Source organism: Pinus tabuliformis, chromosome X, assembly GCF_031772625.1.
Source record: "Pinus tabuliformis cultivar Carrire ecotype Pingquan chromosome X, CPIR1, whole genome shotgun sequence".
In the NCBI taxonomy this organism is placed as follows: Eukaryota; Viridiplantae; Streptophyta; class Pinopsida; order Pinales; family Pinaceae; genus Pinus; species Pinus tabuliformis.
Genome location: NC_142308.1, coordinates 666,114,099 through 666,127,959, shown reverse-complemented (window position 1 = coordinate 666,127,959; position 13,861 = coordinate 666,114,099). Strand labels below are relative to the sequence as shown.

Sequence of the window (13,861 nt, the reverse complement as noted above, 5' to 3'; positions counted from 1 at the left end):
ATTTCACCTTCTCCTTCTTATGGCACTCTAATTTACTGATCTCGGTTAGGATCATAGAAGGCATCTTATCTTCTGAAAACTTATCAAGGAAGGTTTTTCAGAATTCTTCCCATGTTCGAATCGAAGCTACAGGTAGAGATCGATACTAGGTAGTAGCCTTATTTTCGAAAGTGTGAGGGAACAAGCAAAAATCCACATCATCATGTTGCACTCTCATCATCTGCAAGGCTAAGTAGAAATTGTTGATGTGATCGTCAGTTGAGGTTCCCTTCTTGGGGTCGAATTTCGGGAGGTGTTTCTCGGGATGGCGAGGCATGTTGTGGAGTTGGCCTTGGATGCCTAATGGGGATTGAGCCATCCAGGCCAAAGGATGATGACAGTTTCCTCTCAGTGGGGGAGGAAAAAGGGGGCAATTGGGATTCCCCTCTGACTCACTCTCCGTGCTTGACCCCCCGCTAGTGTGGGGAGGGTGCCTACCATTTCCCTGGGGAACTCTGAGGTGTCCTAGGTCCCGGGCATTTCTTGTATTCCTGAAGTTCCTCAGGTTCCCAAGGAATCTAAGAAGCCACTCATTATTGTAGAAGTTAATGCGGTCCCTAAGATTATCCCCAGTCCCTTGCCCCAGGGGCCCTTTAGTATTCTCTCTCAAAGGTTGGTTGTTCACAAGAGTATCTTCTGGGGGCGTTTGATTGTTTTCTTGTGTTCCTCCCTGTCATGGTTGGTTGTTTCCCTCGGTAATTATACTCCTAGGATCTTCTCCTTCATATGTCGGGGGACTTCCTAACCCCTCGATGGAGGCCTTTCAACGACGTCTACATAGTCTATGAGAAAAAGTTTTTCGGCGTAAATCACATGATAATACATTTGTCGACGCGTTTTGAACCAACGAGTGTGGTTCATCGTCAGGACAAGTTGAAGAATCAGATCATGGCTACAAATTAAATAGGGAGAGCAGATCTTCCAACGGCTATATTAGATCACATTGGAAAAAAAACGGCTAAAATTGACCAAGAAACGTCTAGATTTGACTATTCAAATTGTTTAATTATAATAATATTATTATGCTAAAACAAATATTATTTTAATACCCAGATTTGAGTTAACAATACTACTAGGGAATATTTATAATAAAATTGATAGAAATGTTAACCTATAAAAATAGAACTAGGGAAAATAACTGATAGTAACCAAAAGGATTTGATATTAACTAAAATAATAATAATTCATATTATATTATTATTAAAACAAGGGCAACTGCGTAGCGGTAGTCCCTGCCGTATTGCCAATAAAAACTAAACCATATTGCCAATAAAAACTAAACAATTATGAGTATTTAGGAGTTTGGACTGATTTTGTGCTTAGTTTCGCACAATGTCAATTAAGTTTTTATGAAATTGCATCGGCTGTGTGCTTTGGATGATTAAACAATTATAACATGAGTATTTAGGAGTTTGGACTGATTTTGTGCTTAGTTTCGCACAATCTCAATTAAGTTTTTATGAAATTGCATCCGCTGTGTGCTTTGGATGATTTTCTGCTATCGGATCCTCCACAAGTTGGTTACAAAATGACTGGGAGGAATTCACAATTTCTTGATTTGTAAAAATATTGAAGGAATGATCTGAACTTGTACAGTTACTGCAGGCAGAACTGTTGCAAGCATTTGGATTCACCATTTTAGTGTGTTGCACCGCAGTTTTTATTCTGACAGGTGTGGGTTTGATCGTGTTAATTTTGAACGTTTTCTTTCTTTGAGATTCCTGTGGTGGCACCTTCTTTTGCAGATGAATGTTCCAGTGGTTCTTGATTTCGTTGTCTGTCCGCCCAGGCAATCGTCCTGCTATCAGGGACCACCTGCATGGTAATGACGTAGTCAGAAATCAGCATTCTGAAAGTTCTTGATGGATTAAATCATTTTTATTTTGATGCTGCACTATTAAATCATTTTTATTTGTATGGTCGATTTGTAAATATTTTGGAATTTTATAAATTAAATTAAAATCAAAATAGAAAATTCCAAAATATTTGTTGAATCAACCAAATTTATAAACAATGAATCCACGAGCAAAGAATCCATATACCTGATAAGGGCCACTCAACAATGAATCCACGAGCAAAGAATCCATATACCTGATAAGGGCCACTCACTGAAACACTGATTTGCACAACAAAGAAGTGGAATCCATATACCTGATAAGGGCCACTCACTGAAACACTGATTTGCACAACAAAGAAGTGTAAGCAACAACGAGTTCAGACTATCGCAAAGATTTTTAATGTTGTGAACTTCCCAAAAATATCGGTGTCGACTAAAACATTTAAATAATGATAAATGCCAGGGAAAATATCTCTTAAAAATTTTGGCTCGAAAAGAAATCTTTTAAACAAAGCTGCTCTTTAATATCATAGATACAGTTTCTAAATATAGGTAAGTTAATGCTTGTGATAAATGTCTCCCAATAATAAATTCTATATGTTTAGAAAATTTTCTAAACAAAGCTGCTCTTTAAAGAAATCTTTTAAACAAAGCTGCTCTTTAATATCATAGATACAGTTTCTAAATATAGGTAATTTAATGCTTGTGATAAATGTCTCCCAATAATAAATTCTATATGTTTAGAATTTTTTTTTATAAATTCTATATGTTTAGAAAATTTTCTAAACAAAGCTGCTCTTTAATATCATAGATACAGTTTTTAAAAATAGGTAATTTAATGCTTGTGATAAATTAAAAAGACTAATCGTATAAAGAATATCCATATGATATGACGATACATACCAAATTAGTATTCCATTTGAAAATTTTATTTTTAACTTGTAAAAAATGGCATTTATAAGATTATTTTTCATAATATGAATCAGCGCTGGGTTGCGATAACATTAGCGAGAACCCTTCTAATCTATTAGCTATGCCTTTGGCTCTACCACGGAAGTGACAAGCACGACTACACGGGGAAGGACATGATATCAACGGTCTGGACGAGTGGCCAAGAGATGGGCCCACAAATTTATTTATAGAAAATTAATTACATTCTATGAGGTTTGCATAATTTGAAGCGTGGTTCTCAAAGGTATTTATATCCTTGGCACGTTTTAACATTGTAAACACTTGTTCGTGTTTATAATTTTATAAATCGCCACTATGCACACCCTCACACCCTCGATTAGATGGGATGTAAGGAAATGATCTATGGATCAGCCGGCTTGGGATCAATGGGTGGAGCTTTGTGAAGTTGTGTTATAATAAATAACTTGAATGGCGCACTCTGCTACGCGGAACACCGAAAAACCGGTGCATTTGATTGTTCTTGAAAAATGTCCAAAAAGCTTAATCTCCATGGGTTGTTAGCGCTACGCATCTGTTTTTGCCGTTGAGTGGAGAAAAAAAAGGTGAGCGAGACTTAGTATGCTTTTGGCTTGCAATTCTGTGCTTTTGTTTTGCAATATGAACTGCTAAGAAATTTTTATTTATTTACTTTTACAGTTGCAGTAATGCCTGCGTTGTTGCATTGTAAATAAAAATTTACCAGTGGGCGGCGGGAGTTTAAGAGTAAAAAGGTTGAAAGGAATTTGTTAATAGGATATAAAAATAAAGGACATAGAACAGGGAGAAACAGGAATGTATTTCGTGAGAAAATTGACATTCCCCTTATTTAAAATTTAAACAAAGTTTCAGGCCAGCATTAAATTTTAAATTATTTAAAATTCGTTTTTCGCATTTTTGATTGGATAAGAAAAATAGACCTCTTATTGCCGAAACTTTTCCATAACGAAGTTAACCAAAATTGAAACTTTCTCTATGTACAATTCAACCAAATATTATTACAAGGACTTTTCTATGTTTAGAATTTATCCAAAGTTTGCCGAGACTTTTTTCATATTATGATTGCCATCTTTCAATATTATAGTTGTCATCTGCTCTGTGGTTGTAGACATGCAAGTGGACGTGTTGCTGTCCACATGTTCCTTTGCAGTTGTTCGCATGTTTGTGTCACATTGTATATGGTGATGCATGTTTCTTTGCAGTTGTTTGCATGTCTGTGTCACATTGTATATAGTGATGCATCTAGTTTAAATGCATACCTGAAACCAGTAATATATTTTAATTCCTGAAACCAAACCAAAACAAATACACAAACAATACTAATTTCATCAATGTAGTAGTTGTGGCTAGAAATGGGTCTGTGAAAAGACTGAAGCACCTGCAGTTTGGGTCAAACAATCCTAATTTCATCAATGTAATAGTTGTGGCCACAAATGGGTTTGTGAAAACGCTGAAGCACCTGCAGTTTGGGTCTGTGAGAAGGTTGGAGCACCTGTGGTTGGAGCGGCTGTGGCTAGATATGGGTCTGTGAAAAGGTGGGAGCAGGAGAGAAAAAGAAATCGACTACCTTGCAACGATGCAGGACATGGCAGTGGCTATGAACATGTTGAAGCTATTCCTATCTATGAACACTGGTTGTAAGTGACATTTTCGTTTCTTTAGAAAATAATAGATACGTGATTAGCATGCTAATAATGGATACATTGAAATCCCTATCAGCTACATTGGCTTTCTCTTGCATTCAATAAAGATATCCATATACAGGAAGAATGAAGTTACCTACATTGGTTTTCTCTTGCATTCAATAAAGATATCCATATATATAGGAACAATGAAGTTATCAACTTACTTGAATTGGAAAAAACTCACGTCGGATGCATAACCAACCTCGCCGCTCCTGATGGCAGGAGAGTCCACGGAGTCCACGATCACTAAATGCAGAATAGGAAAAGTCATCAATGCCTTCTTGTGCAAGGCTTCTCTTGCTCTACTATTGGAGAGGTAATGAGTATATTTGAATGTAATAATTACATATTTTATTTTGACATTTTGGAAAGAGAATGAGCTTCAAAAGTTATTCACAGGCTTGAGCAAGTTGTTCGTGCTCTTCATACCAACTACCACGTCTAGCTAAAAATAAAATTCACCGAAAATTCACCGAACAAATTGCAGATAAGATAAGATACTTTTATAAGTTAACAAATTGACAAATTGCAGATAAGATACTTTTATAAATTGTATTCCACAAAAGACTAAGGCTGCGCCATGAGACTCTTTGGACGGCACATGATTATACATCAGAGCGTATTAAAACCCTGCGCGGCTCTGCCAGAGCTTTGAAGAAAAAAAAACCTAACAATAAGACTTGTAACGGGGATAACAATACAAACCTTTCGATCACGGAAATGAAGAATCTCAAGGGGTTTTTCCATCAAATTTGAGATAGACAGAGCCAACCACGGTCTTCACGGTCTGATCCACTGTATCGACGCCAGGCTTCACAGGTCCTGGTCCTGTGTTCTCCTTGGCATAATCTCCTAAATTAGAAAGGAAAACGGTTGCCCTCAACACGGTATTACAAGCACCGGCAGCTGCCACCTGCTAGAAGTCTCCTGACACCAACAGCTGGCTGTTGTGCACGACCAAAAGCTGCCACCTGCTCTAAGTCTCCAACATATACTAAAAAAACTTTGCCCCGAACTTAAAATCAGTTGTCATAACATGTAAATTGGACTTTGGATAAAATTAATTGTCACAACATTCTGCAAACTCGACTTTGGGTAAGATGAATTGTCACAACGTTCAATCGATATCCCCGGCAATAAGACCTCCGAAAACTTTGGGTAAAACAAAAAAGCCACGAAATTTGGATTTGGAAATTCAGCAACCCGGCAATAAGACCTCCAATATAAAACTTTGGATAAAAAGCAAAAAACATCAAAGCTCTAAAATAAAACTTTGGGTAAAAGCGAAAAACATCAACTAAATGCTCCGGTCAACTCAAATTAATAGGAAGTCAACGCCTGATCGAACGCTATTAGTCCCAGGCAGGGACTAATAATGTTATAGTATTTATTATTAATGGCATGTGTAACTAATTAATATAAATTTAATAGTAAGGTTATTTTATGGGTATAAGTATTAATAGATCTAGGGATGTAAGTATTTAATATTAACAAAAATAATATTAATTATTGTTATATTATATATGCTAGATTAGTCAAGAAACAAGAATATTTATACTAATATTTAACATATATTATAAGGAATATTAACTAAAGTAATATTAGTTATTATTATATTCTTGTTGTAGTATTATTCTAATTATTAATGGTTAGGGTAACTAACAGTTCTAGGGAAATTAGTAATAGTAAGGATTTTTTGTAATCTTATTATTAATATAATAGTGTTATAATAATGGTATTATTATTAAAGGTAACCAAATTTATTGGTAAAGCTGTCTAATTGGAACCTAATTTAGCTATTTAAATATCCTTATACTAGATAATTTAATTTATTTATATAGTTAGGAAAATGACTATCTCTTAAAAATAAGAAATCAAGGGAGATTCCTAAAGAGGAGCAGGTTAAAGGATAAGGGGATTTTTTTTTTTTTTTTTTTTTTTTTTTTTACGAAAACTATAACAAGCTATTAATAGAGGGAGGGGAGGAAGGGGAAGAAACGACTAGGAAAAGAGGGTCGGTATCCAGCAACTACTGATCTTCCAACTGTCATCTCTATTGAGATTGCTTGGCCTTCTTTCAATCTCAATGGCTTCCCTAAATTTTCGGTAATGGAACTGCGTAACTTTAGCAATAACATTGGCCTCCTCAATACAAACATGATGTTTGGTCTTCTTAATGGGGGTGATATGTGGTTTTTTCTTAATCATGTCTTTGCAGGCATTTGAGGGCATACAGTATGAGAGTGGTCCTTTTGGCATTCACCTGATTGCCCAAGGTTACCAGTTTTGTATACATCCTTACTGGTTCAACCACATAGTGTGTGATATTCTCCTTTGTAACGGGCAGGTCATCTGTGCGGGTGGCCTGTCTATATGTGTCGACGAATGCCTGAACTTCCTGTGAGATATATTTCTGCTTTCTCACATGCCCGACTTCTCCGATGGACGAGACTCCATGGATCTCAATCATTGATTCCATACCACTGAAAATGTGTCTATATGAAGCCAACACTCTATCTACATCTTTGGCTAGTTTTTCCTTTGACTAGATCTTGATGCGTAGCTGGACTTTGGAATTTTTCATGGTGATCCAATCCTTCTTCAGGACTACCACCGATGCCCCCAGATACTTGATGGACCACTCGTGTATACTATCTAGAGCGGTAATGACTTCCTTTAGCATAACAACCCTCTCTTTTTTATGGGTTTGTATGGCCAAGATCGGTGCCACCATGTGATGTAGTTTTGACATCTCTTCATAGACCATCTCCATGGCTTCACTGAGTGTCTTGGCCTCATCTTTGATTGTTGTTCGAGGTTCCATTGTACTGGAATGCACTACGTGGAGGGTTGCATTTTCTTCCTTTGCTCTCTTTTTGTCTTTCTTTGCCTTAGTGGCCTTTTGCTCTGACGCGTGAAATTTGTTTTGGAGCTTCGTGATGTGTTTTCTCATCATAGCCACATTATGTTCAATTGTGGTCATAGATGTAGTTCCAGCCAAGGTGATCATCTCTGGATTAACTGTGGTGTCAGGAATAATCTCTTTAGCTATGGTGACTGATAAGGGTTCTGCACGGTTTATCGAATAACATTTCCTCCTCTCCTGCCTGATTTTGAGGCTAACTTGGTCAAAGGTGCACTTGGTGAGGTCCAGTAACTCGTCTTCTTCTTCTTCTTCTTTAGGGAAGCCTAGCTATCGCAAGGGGAGATGTCCTCCGATGAGGGGAGTAGAAGGAGGAACATCTAATGCAGCTAGTTTGACTTGTTCTGTGTCTATCTCAGCTATCTTACTGGTTTCTCCCTACTCCATCTTTCTCCTTTCCTCTTCTTCTCTTTTCCTCTGTTCTTCCTCTAATCGCTTCTTCTCTTGCTCAAATTTCTCTTGTTTCTTCTTGAGCTCCTTGATTTTCTTGATATTTTCTTCTTGTTCCTTTAGTTCTTGTTCTCATTTCTTATTCTCTTCTTCTTCCTTGGCTATCTACTCTTCCTGCTTCTTTTCCTCTAGCTACTTCTTCTTTTATACCTCTTCCTTGGCTCTCTATTCTTCCTACTACTTTTCCTCTAACTTCTTCTTCCTTTCTTCCTCTTCCTGTCACCTCTTCTTTTCAAGCTAGCCCTGGTCACCTGACTCTTGTGATTGCTTGAGCTCTTCCTCCCTTTTCCTCTTGAGCTCTTGTTTCTTCTTTTCCAGGGTTGCATTCCTTTGTTCCAACGTTTCATCATCTTCCCCCTTTTCTAGGTCACTTGGGACATCTTCCACCTCTTTCTCCTTCTGCTTCTTGAGTTTCTCGGTGGCCTTCTGTTTCTCTTGCTACTTCTTCTTCAAGGTGGATGACCTCTCTCGCAAACTAACATTCTCTTGGGAGTGTTCGAGGAGCTCCTCGTCTCTTGCCTGTTTCTCACTAGGGTTGAGTTCCCTGGTGGCATTATACCAGTTCCTGACTCCATATTCATGATCTTTTCTAGAATGCGAATATGACCAGTTAAAATTATCTCTCTTGCAGTGAGCAGCTACAACCTTCTCAGGGTCATATGTGCGATAGTTCAAGGTTACAAAGTGACTCCCCTTTAAAGCCTCAACCTCCGCCTCTACTTTCTTGAATTTTTCTACCACATAGGCTCTGATGACAAGAGGGAAGGTTGGCCATGGTTTCTTCTTCCCTTTTCTTAGTACTTTTGAGAAACCCTACGTCATCTGGTAACACACTTCCCGCAAGAGCACTTTATCTGTGGCAAACCTGGGAAGATCATGTAGGTCCCTATAGGAATCGAAAACTCTAATAAATTTACCTTCTTGGATCGGGAATCAATGTGCCACCTTGACAATTGTTTCCATGGCCCTCTTCGACATACAAGGTGGTTCTTCTCCGAATGGTCGCTGATATAATGGGGAAATAAAAGACTAAAAAATGACATCAATCATACCCTTATAGCTAGTGTGCCAGAAGATCTTATAATGATGGTGTACTGGGCTAGCTGCAGACGTGTCCCAATTGTAGCTCTATTTGTTGAACTGGCACCTTGCAAAAACTGCGTTTAGAAGGTATGAGGCCATATAGAATTCTGGTGGCTGATTTGGCTATGGATGCTTTGCTGCAATGATGTTCGTCCTAAGCGATGACATGAGAATGCTGGCCTACTTAAAAATTATTCCATGGGTGGCGACAACGAACATGATAGGAACCCATGTACTGTGGAACACATCATAGTCTGCTCTCCCATATAGGTGGTTCATCATGGCGATGATTAGTTGATAGACCTTCCTCAACCCGTCTGTCTTGTATATTTGGTCTATCCTAACCCGGAACTTGGACAGGTCTTGCCACCATTCTATAAGGATGTCTTTGGTAGGAGTCACAAAGCCTTAGAGCCACTAGGTGTTGAAAGTTTCCTGTTTCTCAGGGATCCTGTAGTAAGTATCATTGTCTGTAGATGTGATTGCTGCTAGCAGTACACTAGTATGGTCCCTTACTGTCCATGAATCTGTGTCTATGATGATCCAGTCGATTGTTTCAGCACATAGGAAAATTGGAGGGTGTGATGCTATCTTGTGGAGCTTGGACCTCTTGACGGTTTAGGTACACAGGGAAGTCCTCCTAGGTCTTTGGTATGTCTGGCTTGGCGAACTCCTCATAAATGTCATACTAGGAAAGCCTCATGCTTTTATTAATGTTGCAGGCCATGTCCCCGTAGATAGGGGGTTCCTTGTACTGATGGAGTTCCTGTGAACTGCTCCCAAAGCTCTTACGGGTAGATTTCGTAGTAGGAGGTGCCATCTCATCTTCGAAAGAGGAGATGGAGATGCAGTCGAGATCCACGTCACCTGGCATATCGAACAATAATCCCACAATGAGAGGGACTATTAGTGTCGATATCTTCATCCCTCCATCAGTGATCAAAATTCTCTTTTTACATGCATTTTAGGTGTCTCATCTGATTAGCTGCATTCCATTAGGTCATGGATCAACTGATGGTAGTGGTTCGTTATCAAATTTCCCTCATGATTTTTACTTGCTGGCCTATTTTCACAAGTTCAGGTCATTTACAGTCATCTTTTGTCATTACATTTGCAAAATACATTTTTAGGGTTTTAGGTCTCATTAGATCTTGGGTTTACCACCATAGTCATGTAAAAGCTCAATAATGGTCAGCAGGCACATGAGGAGGTCTAATAAGGTCTCAAGATCAAAATTTCAATAATTAGATACTCAATAAGTGATTTTTTCCTCAAAACCCTGTTTTGAGGTAAAACAGAGTTTTTATGTTCTATGTATAAAAATTTCATGTAATTTTAATTTTCCTATATATAATAAGTTCAGAATTGCTGCCCTTGGTCACCTTGCCAAACTCCTGCACTCCAGCTCCTGCAAAAGAGACAAGAAAATCCAAGCATTAGTCCATCAAATGACAAAAAAGAGCCAAACTGCAAAAATAGGGTTTTTAAAAAGCAAAGTAAAAAGAAACTTTAGAAAGTGGGTCTTTCCTAAATGAAAAATTAAAGTCACTTGTATATAAAGGGATCATTTGTGTTAGAAGACATCATTTTGTGCAAAGGAAAGAAAGAAAGAGAAAAAAATCGCGTTTGAGGAGAGAAAAGGCAAAATTGTAGCAAAGTTCAGGTTTTTTCTTGGCGCGGCGCACCTGGGCACTGGTGCGGCACACCTGCCCGGCGCTATGCACCGAGCGCAGGAATTACAAAGAGTTTTCAACGGGCGTGGCGCACCTGCCAGGCGTGGCACACCTGGGTGTTAGCGCGACGCACCAGTCTACCAAGCCAAAAACTCATCCCATCGATTCTCTAAGGCTCCAAAATTTCCAAATACCATCCCTTCAAATAAGTAAACCCTCCCATTTGCCATAGAAAGAGATTTAGTCATTCTTGATGATGTTTTGAAAGGTGAAAAATTAAACCCTAAGTTGTTTCAAAGTTGCCTTGACAAAACTACCTAGGGTTTTGCAGTTTTTGTCATTCTTGCTATTTATAACCCCTTGCATAATTTTCCCATATCCCATTCCTCTCCACTAAATTTCCCTAATTTTATTTCCCTTTCCCTCTCTCATTTTACACTCATCTTACACCCTTATTCTCAAACCCTAAGCCCTACACCTAATTCCTACTATTCCCCAAACCCTAATCTTCATTCCTAAAACCCTATCATCCCCTAGTAACCCTACAGCCAGCATCAAAACCTTCTTTTCCACTTATATTATCAGTCCACTCATCAAATCCCAAAGAAGAAAATAACAGTCTCCTATTCTTGAGAAAATCTCTTCATACTCATCATTTTACACCATACATTGGCAAATATGGAAACGGATTCAGCTTATGAAAGGGATGAGGAAACTGTGAGTGATTCCTCCCAAGAGATTCATGCACCAAGAAAACCACATAAGGGAGGAAAACACATCCGGAAGGAGCCCACCGCACTCACAGAGTTATTAGCTTGTCCTCTTGCAGTAACATGTTTTAAACATTAGTCTTGCTACCAGTTTTGTGAGATGGTGGAGAGGGTGAAATACCACCATGAACTTGCTAGGCTATTTGTCCTTCATCTTCACAATAGCCAGGTGAACTTGGCAGGTGTTTCTTTCACTTTGACACCTAAAACTATAACTGTAGCAACAGGTATTCCAAATGTAGGTGAACAGTGGAACAAAGGATAGCTTGTGGGCAAAGAGCATTTTGAGCCTTATGTCAAGGCTAGTTATCAAAAGCAAATCAGTAGGGTCTTTCCTTTCAGATACCTACAGGACACTTATGCCCCACTAATGAAGCTTATTATCAAATACTTCACCTGTGAAGGGATATTTTCTCACTTGTACACTTATCATGTTAGATTATTGATGCATTTCACTAGAGTGAAGATGATGAACCTTGCCTATTTCATATGCAGAAATATTGAGAAAATGGCTACATTGGTGTAAAGAAAACCTCTTAATCAATAGTTCAAAAACATTTACCATTTTTCATTGATCAAAATTGTTGTGTTGCATCAACTGAGCTTGTTGAATGTTTCATGGGATACTTTCATTTCACATGAGGTTTTCAAAAGCCCTCAAGTGACCCCATCAGTGTTTCAAGAGGAAGGAGGGCCTTCAAATCAGCAAGAGGTTTGTGAGACTCAAACTATAGGTGTGCCAGTATTTGTCACTTATGAAAAGGGCACAAGGAGATTATTTGCAGCTGCCAAACGAGTACTATCTCCACCTAGGGTGGAAGGGGTCTCGTTTCCTTCATCAGACCATAGGCAAATGCTATATTCACCCGGGGTGAAAGGGGCTTTTCCTTCTTCTTCAACAGAGCAGGTACAGGATAAAGGGAAAAAACCATTGCATGATGAAGGGCCTTCTGAAGGTCAAGATAGAGTTTTTATTTTGATTCAGGATGAGGAAATTGATTTGGGCTCCCAAATCTCAAGACTCAAGGAGGTCATCAAAGAGAAAGAAGCTGACATCCATGCCTTATCACTTGACCTTGAAAGGGCTAAGTGGATCATTAATTTCCTTGAGCAACAAAACAAGAAATTGGAGGATAAACAGACAATCATGGAGTTGCAAACCATAAGGGAAAACAAGCAAGTAGCAAAAAGAAAGAAAAGTCAAATTAAAACCCCTTGAGCAAGAGATTGATGCTGACCGAGAATCATGGCTAGAGAGGGCGAATATGCACTTGGAGAAGCTACTTGAGAAAGCCAACAAGGAGAAAAAGATGTTGCAGCACATGGCTTATCACTATTTGGCACGAAACAAAATTTGTAAAACAAGGATAAGAAGCCTAAAAGCCAAGTTGAGGAAGAATTTGAGGAGCAAGAAAGAACAAGATAAACTCAAGATCTTGGTTGAAGCTTCATTGGCCCAGAATAGCACTTGACATAGATCAATCATGCCAAATTTCAAGAAATTTGGTAAACTTTTTGGCAATTTTGAAATTTTCATGGAAAAAACAGGTTTTTCTAGCAGGTGCGTAGTGCCACCTGGCGCTCGCTTTTGATAGAGACCTCCTTTTGAATAAAACTTTGCATTTTTGGATTCCTTATGAAAAGTTATGCATGTCCAGAAATTACTAGGAAATTTTGACAAGTTTTGGACCTCCAAAAGGGCCAAAAACACCTCAAAAATGCCCTCTCTGCCACTTTTTGGCCACATAGGAAGCAATCTTGGGAGATTGCAATTTTGGAGGGGAAAATGGACTCCAAATCAAAAAATTCAAGTTGTTCCAGAAAGTAGACTCACAAGGATTTCCAACGAGCTATCCTGCACCTGATTTGGACCTCAGGAAGCTTCCAAAATCAGCTTGGAAAAAGCGTTACGCACAGAAAAAGTGGTGCTATGCACAAGGTGAAAAAGTGCCAATTTTGCTCTAAACCTCTGTTTTTCGCCTAGTTTTCTTCTAGTTTGACTTTTTCTCTCTTATGGTCAAATTCATGATGTGACATGATGTAAATTGATGTATTATGATGTAAAAATGATAAAAATTGACTTGATAAGGTAGATACATCATTTGTAGGTGGCTTGGACTTGAATGAATCAGTTTCTTAGGTTTAAGAGGCAAGTTGTTCCACTGCCTATTTTTGTGTTCCTAGTTTATATATGGTTGAAACCACCCCTCTTCTCATGGATTCGATCCCTAATGGATAGCACAGGTGGTTTGGAGGTTTATATCATGTGTTTTTCCAGTCATTTGTAAAGGTTGGACTCTTGTGAATGCTTTGAGCATTATTGTACATTCATCTCTCCATTTTGGCTAGGAAATAGACCAGGGTTTGCAGCATTTTGTGGGATTCTTGTGGCAAGGTGATTTAGTATTGTTTTTCCTTCTGTTATTCAAGTTATCATGTGTTTATGTGTGCCA

General features: G+C 38.5%; 1 protein-coding gene across 1 annotated transcript; it reads right to left on the bottom strand.

Moving 5' to 3' along the window:
• Window positions 1-1,496: 1,496 nt before the first annotated feature.
• LOC149141729 (transcription factor MYB123-like) lies at window positions 1,497-4,780 on the bottom strand. Its single transcript, XM_089451315.1, has 2 exons — window positions 4,674-4,780; window positions 1,497-1,854 (listed from the first exon to the last, which is right to left on the bottom strand). Exons 1-2 carry the CDS (start codon window positions 4,778-4,780, stop codon window positions 1,497-1,499), a joined length of 465 nt encoding a protein of 154 aa, XP_089307441.1.
• Window positions 4,781-13,861: the final 9,081 nt, after the last annotated feature.

What these genes read in the sequence shown, in the direction of transcription:
- LOC149141729 (XM_089451315.1), bottom strand. Translation starts at nt 4,780, where the DNA reads ATGACTTTTCCTATTCTGCATTTAGTGATCGTGGACTCCGTGGACTCT. An exon ending in GTGAGTTTTTTCCAATTCAA is followed by an intron (nt 1,855 to 4,673) that starts GTAAGTTGATAA and finishes ATTACCATGCAG; the next exon opens with GTGGTCCCTGATAGCAGGAC.